General features: G+C 34.1%; 1 protein-coding gene across 1 annotated transcript; it reads left to right on the forward strand.

Annotated features, from left to right (window-relative positions):
• Positions 1–11829: 11829 nt before the first annotated feature.
• Positions 11830–19303, forward strand: LOC137744887 (pleiotropic drug resistance protein 1-like). The gene is made up of 24 exons (XM_068484701.2): positions 11830–12298; positions 12576–12696; positions 12784–12872; positions 12959–13043; positions 13133–13292; positions 13385–13461; positions 13573–13626; positions 13725–13815; positions 13906–14207; positions 14319–14600; positions 14756–15072; positions 15159–15319; positions 15411–15514; positions 15585–15741; positions 15819–15926; positions 16012–16175; positions 16371–16703; positions 16801–17091; positions 17180–17263; positions 17382–17515; positions 17646–17873; positions 17965–18136; positions 18381–18635; positions 18740–19303. Exons 1-24 carry the CDS (start codon positions 11970–11972, stop codon positions 18995–18997), a joined length of 4356 nt encoding a protein of 1451 aa, XP_068340802.2. The 5' UTR covers positions 11830–11969; the 3' UTR covers positions 18998–19303.
• Positions 19304–19928: the final 625 nt, after the last annotated feature.

The raw sequence follows: 19928 nt of genomic DNA on the forward strand, positions 1-19928 counted from the left end.
TATACATGCACTTTTAGGGCTAGAAAGGAAATAGTATATAGAAAGCAAAAGTCCATACAAAAAATAAACTTAATTAATGAGTTAATGCCCCTAGTCCAAAAGGGAATTAGATTATATATGGAAAGAGATTCTCTTCGGATCTCTTTCATTAAATTCTTCCAATCATTTAATCCGAGTCTTTAAAATTTGATCTAATGGTTAAAATTATTATAACTGTTAAAGAGACCCTTTGTTTGTAACCGTTAGATTAAATTTCAAGAGCTCAGATTAAATGATTGAAAGAATTTGGTAAAAGAGATAGATTCTCTTTCCATTGTGTATGACACATTATACAAAGAGTGTTGTCAAATTACTAATATTTCGAACGAGAGATGCAGACAGCACCTGCAACTGCAACTATGATGTGCCACTTCTCCAAACACAGCATAATTATTCTTGTTGGTGTTGCAGTTGATGGAGCATCTACTTGTTTCGAATTTGGAATTTTTGAATATGCCCTCTTCTCTCCAAATTTCTGAACTTAATTTACACCTTATAGATTCAAAGACAAATGAATAAGACATGAGCCAAAGTGTTAAATAGACTGACCTATATAGATTAATTGACCTAAATATTTTTTTTAAAGGCTGATCTTATAATATGGCTTGAGGTGTTCGACAAAAAAATATAAATATAGCTAGGGGTGGAAAAACTTTAACTGCAGACTTGAAGAGCAATATCATGAGTACTAGCTAGGTTTGAGTTTTTATTGACAAACTGATATTTTAAACTACTTTAATCTACAAAGAGAGTAATTATCATATTCATGTGCAGAGAGAGGCGGACAATCTCATTTGACCTAGCTATAACACACAGTTGCAGACATTATTCTTTTTATTTATCTTACATCTTACATAATCTCTTGTTTTATCAAAACATCTTGCTAAATCTAATACAAGAACTTTAACTATATATATGAACCAGAAAGGTATAGTCATTAGTTAGCAGCTCAGTAAGATTGTTTATTTGCTAATTTGTTATATTTTCTGGGTTCCAGCTCCATATATATAAATGACCTGCCAAAGAGTAAGTAATTCAAAAAAATACAAAAAAAATACAAAAAAAAAAAGGGGTCATAGTAGGACTATTAAGAGTTACTTATCAAATTTTTTCTTCAAAAGTGTTTTTTAAAACTCTTTATTAAACAATACTTTGAATAATTATATGGCAGACCCAATTTTCAACTCTCAATTGATAACTCTTTACTTTTCTAATTGGTTACTACCTCCATTGTACGTTACATAGCAAATTTAACTTTGCAATTATCTCCTTTGGAGATGTTCTAATAGCAGCTTTCTATGTATTCATCAATGTCATTGTTATCAATGGCGTAGCCACATTAAGGGCTACGGTGGGCTGTAGCCCAGGGAGGATTTGTAGCAATATGTATTATATATACTTTAGTGTGTAGATATAATAGACAAAAAAAAATGTGTAAGAAGAATTATTTTTAATGAAACTAGCCCAGTGAGTATTTAGCATAACTAAAAATATAAAAATTACCACGAAAATTGTGATGTCATTTTGTTCAAGATTATTCTGCTTTGAAATAGTAGTGGAGTTTATATTAGTTTCAACCAATTTTTTAATATTGTCTTTACTTCTACTTTCAGTGTTTTGCTTTGATCTAGTTGTGTGATTTTAATTGAGATATCAAGTTTTCTATCTTCTTCTTGTGTTTAAATCTAAATATATGTGAAATTTGATGATTCATTGTAATTTTGTTAGTTTGCAATTGCGAAGCTTAATTATTGAGTTTCTGCCAGGCAAATTTTAAGTATATAAATACAAAAGTTAAACTTAAATTTTTGCATAGAATACGTATGTAGCAAAAACCAAAAAAATTGATTTTAGGGTAATTTTTTTAGCTAGCCCACCCATAAAATATTTTCTGGCTCTGCCATTGATTGTTATGGTGGCCAATTTTGTTTAGAAGCGCCGTCATGTTGATGTTGATGTTGAGTAGTCTATTTCTATGGCTAAGAGCCTTAATTAAACACTTAAACGTACCGATTACCTCAAATTAAATGGCAGTTAGCACTTAGCATGGAATATACTGATTCATTGAATCGATCAAATTCTGTTTATAAAACAAACACCCACCTGGCTAAGTAGTCCAGTTAGTCAGGCCTCCAGCAAGAATAAATGAGCTCTAAATAAGTCGAAAACTTACTTAATGAGGCTCTAATTGAACCTTTAACAATGTCTCTAATCACGAACAAACAATCACGTCAACGACAACAATGATAAATTATCTTTCGGCTAATGACTAACGAATTCAATATCTATATTAAAGTCTTGATTTCGGTACTGTTGTGCCATGCATGATAACTCATGAGCATAATGCAGGTTGTGTAAAACAACTAACATTTTCACGAGAGGAAGATTCCATGGTTTGTCGTGTATATTAATTTGCAGAAGTATATAGTATTAATCACATAAGTTGTAGTTAATGATCATTTTGCTAGCACTAGAGGGCCTTTGTATCAAACATGAGCCTTGAGTACTTTATCTTCATCAGTCAGTCACTGCCGAAGGAAATCTCAACTTATAAAGAATTAAGATTAAACACCAGTTAGCAAATAGTTTTTAAAGAAAAGTACTTTGTTTAAAGAAAAAGAGACTTTGAATGCGATTCCTAACCATTAATACTCTTTAACTAAAACCTTATTGATTTTTAATTTTTTATCAAAATCTTTTGACTTTGTACACGTTACTATATAAATATTATTGTATTTCCATGTCAGCAATTAAGCTTAAGATGTTATGACATTTAAATCCTACATGTAATGGACTATAATAAAAATGAAAATATTTCCCTAAATTTCGATTGATTAAATGAATAAAAAAAGCAATTAAACAATATAATTTTAAAATAATATTCTGCATACATATTATTAAAATGTAAAACAAATGTGCCCATGTATATGTATATTACACACACACACACACACACACACACACACACACACATATACATTCTCTGCAAGTACATATAGTAATGTGCCGAAACTAATTTATTGGCATATGAGCACAATCTATGACAAAAAACATATGAGTAAGTAATATGGGTACATAATATAAAAAATAAAATATTGTAACCACTTATAAATAAAAATATTGTGACCACTTACATATGGGTAAATAATATAAAAAATATTTTTCCCACTTATTTAAGTTTTTCGGTAGATTAAAAAAAATACAAAATATTTAAGAATTTAATTGGATTAAAAAGATAAACACCAAGGATTAAAAAGTTAAACATCAAAGATTTAAGAATTTGATTGTATTAAAAACATATTTAGTTGCCTGAAAGAGAAGAGTTAAACACTCAATTAAATTCTTGTTGATAATATAATAATATAAAACACTGATGTGGAAATAAATCAAAGGACTTCATTTAAAGTTTAAAAGACACAAGATTTCAATCAGGAAATGTCACCACCAAGGATTGGAACATAATTTTAACAAAAGTATAAGTCCAACTAAATATTTTAGGTAGGATAATGCTTGTGTCTTCTATGGAGAACTTGTCATTCCACTTACCGTTCGAACATCAATTGAAACCATTCATTCTCTTTATCATATCTAAAAATTATATCCGCACAAATTCAATTTGGATATTGTTTAGTCATATATACGTGTTAAACCAATCAAATGTTTTGATAATAAGTAACATCCTTATGATGAACCATCTATTTGTTTATGCACAACGTATGAATGGCTAAAAATCTCCAAATTGAATAATAATTATTTGCATATATGATTTTTAGATGATGATAAGAAAATGAACTGTTCCAGTTATGATGTTTGGAATGTTCGTCATCATAAGTTGAGGGAGCTAAGTCCCCCATATGAGAGAAACAAGTACGGAGTAGGATTCTCTCCCCTCTTTTTTTCCCTCTCATTTCCTCCCCACCTATTTGAAAGGTCATGGTTAAGGCATGTCAACATCTTATATTAATTTTTTTATAGAAATAGAAAGACAAAATAGAGAATGTGAGAGGAGGGGATAGAAGGGGATGGAAAGAGGAGGGGAAAGAATCCTAATCCAACAAGCACTATCCTTTAGGATAAGCTACGAATTTTATTGTACGTTGTGCCTAACTAAACGGGGAGGTGTGGAAATTAACCCCATCTTGCTCTCAAACTTATTCTTTTTATGATTGTGCTCTGTGGTTGATTTTGAAATTTAAGGTTTCAGAATGTCCTTAGAGTGTCGTAGGATTAGGGTTTAGGTCTTGAGTTTTAAGCAGAGCCCATAATTCGTGGGCTAAATTCTGTGATTAAGCAATGAACGTAGTAAAATTTAAAAATAATGGTATAGTTGAATGCAAGAATCACCAATTGGTGATTCTTTTCTAACATTATATTAATCACTTAACTGCCATTCCTTATTCACCTTAACAAAATGGTATAGTTAAACGTGAGAATTGTACTTTGAGCATAAAATGCCTTCCTCTTGGCTCTTCTACCCCCTTATGAGATCATGTTCGCATTGCGTCTTGTGAGGCACCAAGTGTTATAAATTGAGTATTGTCGGAGTAGTCATTTTTCCAGTGAGACAAGCTTGAGTTTTGTGTTTGAAGTTTGATCATTATCTTGTTCGATTTTGCGTTGTAGATTGAAATTTTGAATTTGATTTCAATATTTTATAGGAGTTAAGCTTTTGTAATTTATAGGAATCAAATTTTTGAAGTGGGATAAAAAGTTTGAATTTGATTCCATTATTTTATACGGATCAAAATTTTTGAAAAGGGCTAAAAGATTGAGTTAAATGAAAGTGATCAATTCTTGAGTTTAATATATTTGACTCATGAGTTTAATTTTTAATCAATAAAGGACAAACTTTTTTGAGAGAGAACAGAAACCAATAGTAGAGTGTGAACAAAAAAACAGTAGATAAGTTCCACAACTAATAGATAGAACTCACGTCCACCAAAGTTGTACCACTGTAGCAATAATGTCATAAGAATCAATTCAAGGTGCCGAACTCGTGTATATATATTAGTTAAACTATCCTAAACCAATGTGGATGGTCTTAGGAGTGGATTGGAGAATTGACTTTGCTTTCAATTTATATAGGAATTATCAAACACAATTGGTTACATAATTCTGTTCTTAAATATATTTTTATTTTTATTTTTTAGTTGACTTGAGTGCAATATATTAAAGAGGTGTGCTATCTACACACATTTTTTTACTTCTCACACACTTCTTATTAATTTATGTTCTTTGATCTTATCCAATTCATCCGGTCCGACGATCGAAATAAAAAAAGTGTATGAGAAGTAAAAAGAGGTGTGTGGATATCACACCCCTATGTTAAATACATGAATTTGACTCCTAAATGATAAATGGCCAACCATTTGAGCGAGAGAAAAGAGAATAACTAATTATAAAATCGGGAAGAATGAAAATAGACAAGTCTTACAACTACTAGTTAGAACTCACATCAAATCATTCTTATTTATTTACTATAATGTCATATTTAAGTCATTTAGTACTACGATCTAGTAATATTCCTCTTCACTGGTAAGTGAGAGGTAGCAACTCCACCCCTCCCAATTGCAAGGGCAATTAGGTGATTCCCCCTACCCAACAAAAACAGCTCTAGCCCACCTAAATCAGTGGGGCTATTCGGTGGGCCCAACTCCCCCTGACCTAGTAACCGAGCAAGAACCGCCTGACCTTGTACTCGAGTGGTCTGATGTTATGTTGACATTAGCCACGTCCAAAACACTTTCATCCATGTTTCTCTCCCACTCCTCTCCAGAAACTCATATGCTACTAACTTTTCTCTAGAAAACCCAAATAAGATGAACAGAGCGGATGGAGCAGTTGTGGAAAGGTTGAGTTACAGACCCAAAACTCTAAATCCAGATCTGAAACCCAAATTTGTGGAGGCAGGATCGAGAGAGAGGATGACGGGTAGAGGCGGGATCGAGAGAGAGAGAGAGAAATGGGCAAAAAGAGAGGAAGTGGGAGAGGAGCGGAGAAAAAAATGGAGAGGAAGAGAGGGTAATGAAGATAGAGGGAGAGAGAGAAAGGAAGGCATCGGAGGAACCTAGAGATTATTCTCGAAAAGTAAAAAAATATAAATAATAGCAAGCACCGGCACTTTACCACAATGGTGGAAAGGTGTTGAGTCCTTGCATGACAGCGTGAATTCGAACCCCATTGATGACTAATCTAACAAAATTTATCATTTGACAAAAATAAAATATATATATATATATATATATATATGTATATAAATAACAAAATAAGAGTAGATTTTTAATTGTTTATTTATTAAATATTTTAAAAAAATAATTTTTTAATATCGAATTGTGCGGGCAATTTATTTACGAAGTGGCGATGTACTCGGACAATTACTAAATTGCCTCTATCCAATTAAGAGGCTAATTATTGCCTTAGTGGGGTGAAACTGCTCTAATTCACACCACTATGACGGCCGTAGTACTAATACTATGGACCACTTTATTTAGATTCACACCAATATGGCAATATTGTTATAGAAATCTCAATGTTTTTGTTTCCTATATGCAGTAATCAAACTCATATGGATCAATGCAGAAGGAGAATGACTTTCATGACATGAGTATACTGTTATCGTGACATCTCGTGTCAAGTATATAATGTTGTATGCAAGTTTCTCTCTAAATACCATTGTATAATTGACACAGATGTCACATTGCTGATACATTTGTGATATGCATGTATAACTAGGGTTGTTTTTTTTTTTTTTTTTTTTTTTTACAATTCTGCTATTAGGCCTTTGGCGGTGAAACGAAATTTGTGATTCGATTATAAAAGAAAAATATCTGATCGTTGCCACCCCAACACGATCCATTTTCTGTAACAAGCTTAGCAAAAAGATCAGAAAATAAGATGCCTAAGTGAATAAATAATTGAATTTTTAATAAATAAAGTTGTAAAACTCTGCAACGTATCTGTTATATATCCATTCAATAACATAAACACAGGAAACTTTATCAAGTTTAGTTTCTCAATATCCGTACACCAAATATGAGGTAAAAGATACAACTGATCAAATGATTGAGAATTCCTATGCAGCTTATGAGTTTTAAACTGGTTTAAAATGATAATGTCAAGAAAAGATTCGAGAAAAACAGTGCGTATATATGATCATATCTTGCAGATTATGAGACAAAGACGATTGGCAACACAGAGAGAGAGAGAGTAGATGATGACAAGGTGGTCTGAGATTTTGGAGTTGGTTTAATAAAACTAAAGAATTTGTTACCAGCAAATTTTGTGCCTCACTCAACTTCCACTTAGGTGCATGTACCAAGAAATAGCTAGCTAATTTTCATATTATACTCTATATAACATACAATATAGATTAATATTAATAAGAAGGAAAAAAAAATGCTTGACTATATGGACCGACATATCTTCTCCGGATGTGTGGGGATTTTGTACACATGGTACATATGAATCATACAGATCCAATTAATCTTGATGCTTACTGTAAAGAAAATAATTAAAATCTTGATGCTGAGTTTGGTCGGATCTTTTACAAGAGCTGGATATAGAGGCATTTAAAGTTCATGTTTAGCTTCAGTGTTTTATCTTTTTATTTTTTTATTTATTTATTTTTAAATTTATTTATTTTTAAATTTATTTATTTTTATCCATATCAAGGTTTTGATTTGAAGCTTTTTTAGGGTTACACACAAAATTTTATTTTATTTTATTTTTTTTTTAACTCACAATGTGTAGATGGCACTTTACTTCAGTGGTAGAAAACAATCATACCTATGTACTCTGCTGCGGTTTGATCCCCTTTGATCCCTCTGATCCCTCTCTCCCCTAACAACTAACAATTTAACCCACTAATGCTATCGTTTGTCAAAAAAAAAAAAAAAAACGAATTGTTATTGGCACTTCAAAATTTTCATTCTACACTCCAAACTTTCTATATTTAGAAAGAAAAATACACTTGCGAGGAGTGTAGAATGAAAATTTTGGAGTGCCTATAACACTTCCCAAAAAGAAAAAAAAAAAAAACTAAAATTGTCGACTAGAGAAAAGCTGTAATATAAAAAGATTGTTCATTTTCTTTTCTTTTGACAAAATGTTATTATAAATTAATAAAGACATATATTAGTCTAAATGTTTGCAAAATGCGGTTCACATGCATAACTAATTTTGAAGAAAATGAATCCATTTAGTAGAGGTGCAACTAGAAAATTTTCAAGGCACGGGTTACCTAAAAAAAAATTACCATAACATCTCATGATCACAATTTTCTATTCGTGCCCACAGTACAATTATGCTACAATATTGCCATAACGTTTATTTGATGGAAGGATTTGCACAAAATTTTCAGTCAGTAGGCTCCAAACTCATACATTTAAAAATGCTTAGATAAAAATCAATAACCAATAGGGCTACGGAGTTTCTTCTTGAATCTTGACTTTTGTTATGAGTTTGAAAATTTATAAAATGCTTAATTAGTCTTTTATTTATTTATTAAGAAACGGGAAAACATTTTTTTTTGGTGGCTATGAAGCAATGGAAAAACGTTGAGTTGTAAGCAATAACGTCAAGTGTTGCTCAAGGAATCGCTAAACAAAAGCTTTAATTAAAGCGACCGTTCTCTGTTCATTTACTTCAAACAATAACATACCCGAAAAAATAATGCACACAATAAAGTTGTCGAGGAATTGGAACTGTTCAAGAAAATGGTGATGAAGGTTGGAAATCCCTTAGAAAGCAAAATAGTATCTTTGCTCCAATCGAGTGTCAACCTGCATGAATTTAGGATTTAAAGTTTAGGAGTTTTTAAATCTTAAAGATTTAAAAAAGATATAAATTTTATATATATCCGATGAAGATGAATATTTTACATTTCGTCATTTGAGTATTTTTTACCCAACTAAAAATGTAAAATGTAAATTTCAAAATTTAAAGACATTTTCTATCTTCCATTGGAGATGCGCTCAATGAAAAAATTTTCCTGACAATAAAAATTTATAAAATACAAATTGCAAATTATCTTGGATCACTCATTAAAATTGTCCTAAGCGTACCTGAAATCCTAGGTTCGAGTCTCCCACTTCACTATCATTGGAATTCACAAGTTAACATTTTTCTACTGCTATATCATTCGCTCCGTTTACACATGTAGGCATAAATACCAACTACTTCTTATGTCCAGTAAGTTTTTAACGTATGCCAAAGAATCAAAGAAACCATCATAGACTATTTGGCGCCAAAATCATGATATATTTGTTTAATTTTTTATTTTTATTTTTAAAATAAGTGTTCTATTTATTTTGTGTAAATTGATAGCCACATGAAAACATGCAGTGCATGAAAAGGCAAGATCTTCCAAGATTTAGATTCTCTTGCTAGGAGGATCCGAACCCTTGATCTGCATACTCCATACCAACGTCCAGCTAAATTTTGATCTAAATTAATGGTTGACAATGAGATATTTTAATTCATTTCTCATGATTTCTTTTGACTTCCTGTTATATTTTTCTCCTTTTTTCAAAAAGATGGAGGAGGTGTTTTGTTTTATTTATTTATTTTTCTCTAAAAGGGGGAGTATCTCGATACAGTAGAATTATTCATAGTTTTCTCTGTATTTTATAGCACATGAGTATTTGAACTATTTTGATTTCTAACATGTCTTGCATTCACTAATTAACACATAAACTCTCCCATTAAAATTTGTAAACCAATATCACAAAAATCAAGTTTTAGTTTGATTAGGGGACTAGAATGGTTGATCAACTTGATCTCATTCTCAAACATTCTTTCCAATTTTTTTGACTTTCACAACTCATGACTTTTTCTAGTCTTAATAAGTTAAAATGGCAATACGAGGAATGAATTTCATTATGATGTAATTTAAAGTAAGTGTTATTCATAGTTAATAAAATATGGAACGGGTATAGCGTGAACATTAAGTACGTACATTATTAGGCAACTTTGTTAAAATATGCTTTGGATAATTTGGCCATTTTCATTAAATTTTAATACTTTTATTAAAGATATTTATTACTTTTATTTTTTAAATAATATGTTAAAAATGCCTATTGAATACGTAAAATTTATGTGTATTATTGATAAATACGTCTAAATATATAACATGTACTAAACGTGAAAAATACGTAAGTACGTGGATCACATGTTGGAGTTTAAAAAAAAGGTGCAATTTAACGAATCATTCAAACGTGTACTAAAAACATAAGTTTTTTTAAAAAACATGTACATATATATATATATATATATATAAAATACATGTATTATATGCGAATTTACTATATATGGTGCTATTTGCTAATCTATTATATGCTACCTTGACATAAAAATTTAAGTAGCTAGTACTTCTAGAAAGATGTCAACTTTGTCACTCTACCTCACCCTTTAATCCATATTACCCAATCTTAATAATTAAGGGACATTCATATATGTGTTAATTTTTTCTTTTCTTTTCGTCAATCGGATTTTATGGAAATTACATGACACAAAATTTGTGTTAACTTCCTCATCCCTTTGATGTGGTTAAATCCTAATATGCCACACCTTTTTTCAGCTTGATGTGTGGATCGAAGCATGCCTTGGCGATGCTCAAATTTTGATTGTTTTCCAAGAAATAGGTCTCTTTCCTGGAAACTAGAAGACTGCCAAAAGCTTTTGTTAAAGGACTAGTCTGCCAAGAAATAATGGCTAAATATTATGAATTACCCGCCCAAAAAAAAAATCATATCTTATAGGTTAAACAAAAGGGTCTGTTTACTAAAAAGTACAACATTCTTCTTCTTCGTCTTCTTCTTTTCTTGTGAGAAAATATGCTTATTTCAAGGATTAGATTACCAGACTGCATGTGCCATATTACTAATCCAATCTTAGGGATCCTATAAACAAACCCAATACACAGTTAATCCTTTAATTTAAAATATTCTTTTATTTAGAAGTCCTTAAATTATACAAGCTTTGTATGGTGGCATAAGATTTACAATCTCTAACCAGGGCCTAAGTTGACATTAAAACTTATTCTATTTAGTGTTGTCTCGGAGTTAGCGTGGCGAAGAAACAATACTTGGCGCACAATCATTTCTAATTTATTTTTCTTCTGGACAGAATCTTTCTTCTTCCTTATCTATTGATTTTTTGTTACTAGTTCTCATTGACAATTAAAATTGTCGGCAAGTCATATATATTATTTGGATTTTGGATTCTTGGACAGCTCAAGTAAAATGCCACTTCATTAATGATTTTAAAACTCCATTGTGAAGGTTCTCAAAAGAAACGCATTGTTCATCTATGAGTTAGCCAAGTTGATTAGAACAACGTTCACTTTCATCTGTACTCAAGTTTGAATCTCACTTCTCGTAATTTAGATAATTCCATGTAAAATATTGCTTGTATATATATGAGAATCCCACTGTGAAAATAGCATACATGTATTACAGTCACTCATAATAATTTTTCACAACCGAAATACAACTATAGTAACTTCCACCCATTTTATTGGATAATATTTTCATAACTTCTAGTTTCTTTTTCATTTTTATTTCAAGTTGAGCCATGTATATATGATATGTGCCCTTACATCATATTTCAACAACAATATACAGTACTATACAAGTTGACTATTAATTTAGTTTGTGTATAAATAGCCTTCTCTCGCTTCATACTCAAAAATTCAGAAAACCCCCACAAAATCCTCTCAATGCGGGAACACAGAAACACGGACCTGCCTCATGCATTATTAATGTTAACTCTGCAGCCTGTTCATCCATAAATATTCAGTCCCATCCGGGATACCGAGCTGCTTTCTTCTCAGAAATCCACGACTACGTGTTTGTTTGCATGAGATTTACACAAGGCCTTGTGGGTTGTTGTGCTTGATTGTATTGGGAAGTGAAAATAAAAAGGAGTAAAAAATGGATAATGGTAATGGTGACATATTTAGAGTGAGTAGTGCTCGTTTGAGCAGTTCAAATATTTGGAGAAACAGCACCATGGATGTTTTCTCCAAGTCTTCACACGATGCCGATGATGAAGAAGCTCTGAAATGGGCAGCCATTGAGAAGCTGCCTACTTATTTGCGCATTCAGCGCGGCATTCTCACTGAGGAAGAAGGCAAAGGAAGAGAGATTGATATCAAGAATCTTGGGTTGCTTGAAAGAAAGAATGTGTTGGAGAGGCTGGTGAAAACTGCAGATGAAGATAATGAGAAGTTCTTGTTGAAGCTCAAGGACCGGATTAATCGGTAAGTTTTGCATCTTAATTAACTTGTATTGTGAAATTCAAGAAAAGAAATGGGGATCGTAGACGGCCAGTTGGTCAAGGTAGTGTATATGCACCCTCGCACCCAAGTTGAAATATGTTCCTGTGAATCAGAGTAGTTTTGAATATCGTCTTTTCAGAAGAAAAGAAACAAGATGGGACTTTTGTGCAATAGGTTTTCATATTTTTAGCTTTTCTGAAGAAATTTGTGGTCAGATTTTGTTTTGAAAATTTTATGTTTGTTGTTTGGTTTGTCTCAGCGTTGGACTTGATATTCCAACAATTGAAGTGCGTTTTGAGCATTTAAATGTCGAAGCAGAAGCTTATGTGGGAGGCAGGGCTTTACCTACAATATTCAATTTTTTGGCTAATATTTTGGAGGTGATCAACGATTTCACCTTTTAAATTATGCAACTTCAACAATTTATAGTTTTGAAACTTAATGCCCAATACATTTTCTGTTTGAAGGGATGCCTGAATTTTGTTCACGTTCTTGCAAGTAGAAAGCATCCGTTACCGATCCTTGCCGATGTTAGTGGAATTATCAAGCCTAGAAGGTAACTGGCTTGAACTAAGTACTGGTGTAAATCATCACACACCTTTTAACTGTCCACTTCTAATTTTTCGGATTCGGCTTCTGCAGAATGACACTGCTTTTAGGACCCCCAAGCTCTGGAAAAACCACATTACTATTGGCTTTGGCTGGAAAACTTGCTAAAGATCTAAAAGTAAGGATATAAGATTCCAATTCTGTAAGCAACCCTTTTAATATAGTTGTTTCACCTCATGATTCAATAAATTGTTCATAAACTTGTAGTTTTCTGGGAGAGTTGAGTATAACGGACATGGGATGGAAGAGTTTGTGCCGGAGAGGACCTCGGCTTATATTAGTCAGCATGATCTCCACATAGGCGAAATGACAGTGAGAGAAACACTGGCTTTTTCGGCAAGATGTCAAGGGGTCGGACCACGTTATGGTGAGTTGAAACCCCAAGAAATTTGACTTTTGTGTTTGAACTGAAGAATTCTCATGAATCTGAATCAAAATTTTCATTTGGAATCTTTTCAGAAATGTTGGCAGAATTATCAAGGAGAGAAAAGGAAGCGAACATTATACCAGATCCTGATCTAGATATCTACATGAAGGTAAACTTAATATGCACAGAACTTTCTGTTAATAACATATTTCAGATAATGCAAAAGTGCTGGTATAAAAAGCCGTTTTCAATATTTTGAAATGCTTTTCAACTTTTGTAGGCAGCATCACTGCAAGGACAGGAGACCAATGTAGTTACAGATTATATACTCAAGGTTGATTCTTTTTCCTTCTAAGTTTAAGCTCAAAGCTGAGAAAATATATTAGATTTTGGGACCATTTTTTCTTTCAGATGATAACAAAAGCTTTGCAGATTTTGGGACTCGAGGTTTGCTCGGACATCATGGTGGGGGATGAAATGGTACGAGGTATTTCTGGCGGACAAAAGAAGCGACTCACAACAGGTAAAACATCGATTCTCTTTCAGTCGTAACTAATGCTAGACGCACTTTCTTTGGCTATTGGTTATTAAAAATTCTGATCCATAACTGCAGGGGAGATGCTGGTTGGGCCGGCAAGAGCGCTTTTTATGGATGAGATATCAACCGGTTTAGACAGTTCAACAACATTTCAGATAGTGAAATCACTCAGAGAATCTATCCACATCCTCAGTGGAACTGCTGTTATCTCTCTTCTACAACCGGCACCAGAAACCTACGACTTATTTGATGACATAATTCTTCTGTCTGATGGACAAATTGTGTACCAAGGTCCCCGTGAAAATGTGCTTGAGTTCTTTGAGCACATGGGATTCAAATGTCCAGAGAGGAAAGGAGTAGCTGACTTCTTACAAGAAGTATAATTTGCACTCTGATTGTTGTCTTACTACTTTTTCGTTCTTCAGAGAGGTCACTTTCTCCTAAGTTCCTAACCTTTCAGTATTTTTCGCTTGCCTGCTGCATTATAGGTAACATCAAAGAAAGATCAGGAGCAGTACTGGGCGGATAAAGAAGAGCCGTATGGTTTTATATCTTCCAAGGAATTTGCTGAAGCATTTCAGTCATTTCATACTGGTCGAAAACTTGGCGATGAGCTTGCTACTCCATTTGAAAAGTCCATGGGTCACCCCACAGCTTTGACAACTCAGAAGTATGGTGTTAGCAAGAAGGAATTGCTTAAAGCTTGCATTGATAGAGAATTCTTGCTTATGAAGAGGAATTCGTTCGTCTACATTTTCAAAATGACTCAGGTAAGTGGTACTTAATGTAAATTTTAATTACACTGTATTTGTAATCTGCTGGAAAATAATATGAAATAAGTGCAAACTCCATATGGAAAGCAGAGTTGTTTGGTGAAACTCAATGAGTACTAGGCATATTAATTTCTTGTGGTTTTTGGTCTCAGCTCACTCTAATGGCTTTTATATCAATGACGCTATTTTGCCGGACTAACTTGCACAAGAATACAGTTGACGATGGGGGTATTTTCATGGGTGCTATGTTCTTCGCAGTGGTCATGATTATGTTTAATGGGTTCTCAGAGCTTGCCATGACTATCATGAAACTTCCTGTATTTTTCAAGCAAAGGGACCTTCTGTTCTATCCTGCTTGGGCATACTCTTTACCGACATGGATCCTTAAGATCCCTATCAGCTTCGTAGAAGTTGCCGTTTGGGTGATCATGACATACTATGTAATCGGTTTTGATCCAAATTTCGAAAGGTGAGAAAGAAAACACCTTACACACTACATTTCCTATTTATAATTCAGATTTGGTCCCAGAATCTGATGACAACTCTCAATGGCAGGTTTCTCAAGCAATATCTTTTACTCCTATTGCTCAACCAGATGGCATCAGGACTCTTCCGATTCATGGGAGCATTAGGGAGGAATATAATTGTTGCAAACACATTCGGTTCTTTCGCTTTGGTTGCAGTACTTGTTTTGGGTGGCTTTGTCTTGTCTCGAGGTGAACCATGCACGAAAACAATATAATCTAACAAAAAAAAAGAATCATATTTCTTTTGGCTGATGGTTTTAAACATGTCCTTTTGAATCAGATAATGTGATGAAGTGGTGGGTATGGGGTTATTGGGCCTCACCGATGATGTACGGCCAAAACGCTATAGCTGTCAATGAATTTCTCGGAGACAGTTGGAGCCAAGTAAGCAGAAATAACTAAAATATTTTGTGATTTAATTTTGTAAACATTAGCTGATATATTTGTGTTATAGGTTCCTCCTAATTCAACAGAATCGTTAGGAATCATGATCTTGAAGTCTCATGGGGTTTTCTTAGAACCGTATTGGTACTGGCTTGGAGTAGGAGCTACAATCGGTTATATTTTCCTATTCAATTTCTTCTACACTTTGGCCTTGAAGTTTCTTAACCGTAAGTGTCTATGCACATACGTTTTTGGAGTTTCCATATGAACAGGATTTCTAATGACCCAAACAACATTGTTGCAGCATTTGGGAAGCCTCAAGCAGTACTATCCAAAGAGGCCTTGGCTGAGAAACTTGCCGAGAAAGCTGGAGATTCCGTTGAGCTATCATCAAGAGGAAAGAACTCTTCTGGTGGGTTGAAAAGTTCCCAAGATTATGTCTCCCTTGTAGCTTGCCTATTTAAATCTGTAACATGATTTCTTGGTTAACAACGCAGACTCAAGGAATGAAAGTCGAAGAAGTGTATCATCCAGAACACTGTCTGCGAGAGTGGGCAGCATTTCTGAAGTCAATGGAAACAAGAAGCGAGGAATGGTTCTGCCTTTTGAACCCCTTTGGATTACTTTTGATGAAATCAAATATGCCGTTGACATGCCCCAGGTATTTTTCAGTTTTATGTAAGAGAAAACAATGCTTGAGATTTCAGGCTTGAAGAGCTTTTCTGAAAAAAAATGCTTCTTTTGTTTTTGGTTATTCATGATTTTTTTTTGAGACTCAGTTAACAATGTTACTCTTTACTTCTCTGTAAGTAGCCCTGATTGCATCTTTAACCTTCCATTTATAACATGGTTGCAGGAAATGAAAACTCAAGGGGTAACTGAGGATCGACTACAACTTCTGAAGGGTGTGACCGGTGCTTTTAGGCCGGGAGTCTTAACAGCTCTAATGGGTATTAGTGGCGCTGGAAAGACTACTCTAATGGATGTGTTGGCAGGGAGGAAAACGGGTGGATATATCGAAGGAAACATCACAATATCTGGGTACCCAAAGAAGCAAGAAACATTTGCTCGCATATCAGGATATTGTGAGCAAACCGATATACACTCTCCTCATGTTACAGTTTATGAGTCTTTGGCTTACTCTGCATCCCTCCGGTTGCCTCCTGAGGTTGATTCCACAACCAGAAGGGTAAAGTATATAACAGAAAGGTTGCATATATGTCATTTTAGTGTGGTCTGCTCGGTCAAGTTGTTTGCTATAAATCTGATGATAAAATTGTTTGCAGATGTTTATTGAGGAAGTCATGGAGCTTGTTGAACTGATCTCGATAAGGGAAGCACTTGTTGGATTGCCTGGAGTGAATGGTCTCTCAACTGAGCAGCGTAAAAGGCTAACAATTGCAGTAGAGCTTGTTGCCAATCCATCCATAATATTTATGGACGAGCCAACCTCTGGCCTTGATGCCAGGGCAGCTGCAATTGTAATGAGAACGGTGAGGAATACAGTGGACACCGGGCGAACTGTAGTCTGCACCATCCATCAGCCAAGCATTGACATATTTGATGCTTTCGATGAAGTGAGACACTCTTTAAACTGTACAATTATAAAATTTGAATGTGCTACTTAATATTACCAGAACTGAGCAATTCAATGCCTCACTGCAGCTGTTTCTTTTGAAAAGAGGAGGTGAAGAAATATATGTCGGTCCTTTAGGTCGCCATTCTTCCCATTTGATCAAGTACTTTGAGGTAAGGCTCATAGAAGCATGTTGCCAATATATATATTTAACATGTTTACAAATTCCCACTCTCGCAAACTTTGTCATATCTAATTGTAATTACTGACATGATTTTTGTTTCATCAAAGGATATTGCTGGAGTTCCCAAAATTAAGGATGGTTACAATCCTGCAACTTGGATGCTAGAGATTACTGCAGCAGCACAAGAAGCAAGTATTGGTGTTAACTTCACCGAAATATATAGGAACTCAGAACTATATGGGTAGGGTTCCACCACTGAAGTTTCTAATACAAATTCTAAATGCTCCTAAAACCTGGAAGTTGAAGAAATCTCTAGTTCAGTTTAAGTACACTTGGTTTTGCAACTACTAATAACATCTTGAATTGTTCAGGAGAAACAAAGCCATGATCAAGGAGCTAAGCACTCCTCCAGCAGGTTCAAAAGACTTGTACTTCCCTACTCAGTACTCTCAGTCTTTCTTCAGCCAGTGTATGGCCTGTCTATGGAAACAACATTTATCATACTGGCGAAACCCGCCATACAGTGCAGTGAGACTCTTGTTCACAACTTTCATAGCTTTAATGTTCGGAACAATATTTTGGGATCTGGGCTCGAAAAGGTGAATGGCACCCCGAGTTTGAAACATACAACGTAGTGTGAAAATGAAAAAATTTACTCCTTAATTTGACAATAATTATTTGAAAATGCAGGACAAGCCGACAAGATCTTTTCAATGCAATGGGTTCCATGTATGCTGCTGTTCTCTTCATTGGGGTACAAAATGCCGCATCAGTACAGCCGGTTGTGGCTATTGAGAGGACAGTCTTTTACAGAGAAAGGGCGGCTGGAATGTACTCGGCATTGCCATATGCCTTTGGACAGGTATTTCACTCAATAAGGTTGCCTTTCTAAAGGGTAGATGATCCAATCAAACTGTGATTCTTCTTTACTGAAATGTACACAAAATTCAGAGAGAACAAAAAAAGAAAAAAAAAAACAATTTATCTAAGCACGTTTCAGTCTCTACTTGGTTACTCTTACCCAGGAAGTTGTATAAACATGAACCTTATTAGTTTGTGTTGAACTCGACCATGATGGTACCTCACCAAGTTCCAATGATTTGCAGGTAGTGATTGAGCTCCCGTATATTTTTGTTCAGACAATCATATACGGAGTTATTGTATACACCATGATCGGATTTGATTGGACAGTCAGCAAGTTCCTTTGGTATCTCTTCTTCATGTACTTCACTTTCTTATACTTCACATTCTATGGTATGATGACCGTTGCCGTGACTCCCAATCACAACATTGCTGCCATAGTCTCGTCTGCCTTCTATGCAATATGGAATCTCTTCTCAGGATTCATCGTTCCAAGAACAGTAAGTTCCTATAATTCTTATGCACCTCTGGTTTTTGTTTAAAAAACTTCCCCGTTGTATCACGACGGAGGATAAACAATGTACTGACTATCTTTGTATCACAGAGAATGCCAATATGGTGGAGATGGTACTATTGGATATGCCCAGTTTCATACACGTTGTACGGATTGGTTGCTTCGCAGTTTGGAGACATAAAAGACAAGTTTGATACAGGTGAAAGTGTGGAACACTTTGTGAGGGATTACTTTGGGTACAGACGGGACTTTTTGGGTGCAGTTGCAGCTGTGCATGTAGGCATTTGTGTGCTCTTTGGATTCACTTTTGCCTTCTCAATCAAGGTATTTAATTTCCAAAAGAGATGAGAGGAAATTGTGGAAAACGGAAAAAGCAAATACCATCGCTTCGGGTCCTTGGTTTTGCTGAAGTTCCAAGATCCTGTGCATAATATGTATGTTAGGAACTATGCCAAAGCCTATTCCATAGGTATGGAGTTTGATCTTAAATTTTTAATTTTATTTTCATTTAACATGTAAATTTCGTTTTTGTTTAATATATATTATATACATCTTTGGGCCAATATCTAAGGTGTTGTATCTCAGCTATGTGTAATAGTATGTTCAACCTATAAATTAGGAGTAGTAATTGCCGTACTCTTCTTTTTCTCTCTATGTGCTCCTTCATGTATTTTTGTTTGTTTATGGATTGAATAAATCAAATGAGTACAGGAAATTAAAATGGAGGAGTGTAAAAAGAGAAAAAAGAAGCGTGAATTTACTTCCTAAATCAATAAAGTTTTATGATGTCCTAAAAACGACAACATTTTGTACCCCTTTTTGTTTTATTCTGGATGAATAAGATTTTAAGTATGTTGGCAGTCAGATGCTATATTAAAAGAGAAAATTGAAAATGATGGATAATGAATGATAAGTTTAATTCCAGAAGACTTATCATGGATTATTAATAATCACTACCTACTGGATGTTAGAACTTACAAGGATCCATCGAACCTATATGCTATGCATGAGGTGTTGGAATAAAGAATATAGCATGGTGTGTTGGAACAAAGAATTAGCATGTTATGTTGGAATATAAGACTAATAACCCCTTGTGCGAATTTAAAATTTAATTTAGTCAATGAATGTCCAAATAGAATACATGGGTGTGTAGAAGGAGGTTGCGGATAGTAACTTTTGTAACTGGATCGATCGACAAATTGTCCAGAGACATCGTCAAATTCGTGATCGTTGGTAGTTCCTTGGTTTTGACGCAGTTAGTCCAAGAAGAGAAAATATG

The sequence above is a fragment of the Pyrus communis genome, chromosome 15, assembly GCF_041283825.1.
Source record: "Pyrus communis isolate YQ-2024b chromosome 15, ASM4128382v1, whole genome shotgun sequence".
Taxonomy (NCBI): Eukaryota; Viridiplantae; Streptophyta; class Magnoliopsida; order Rosales; family Rosaceae; genus Pyrus; species Pyrus communis.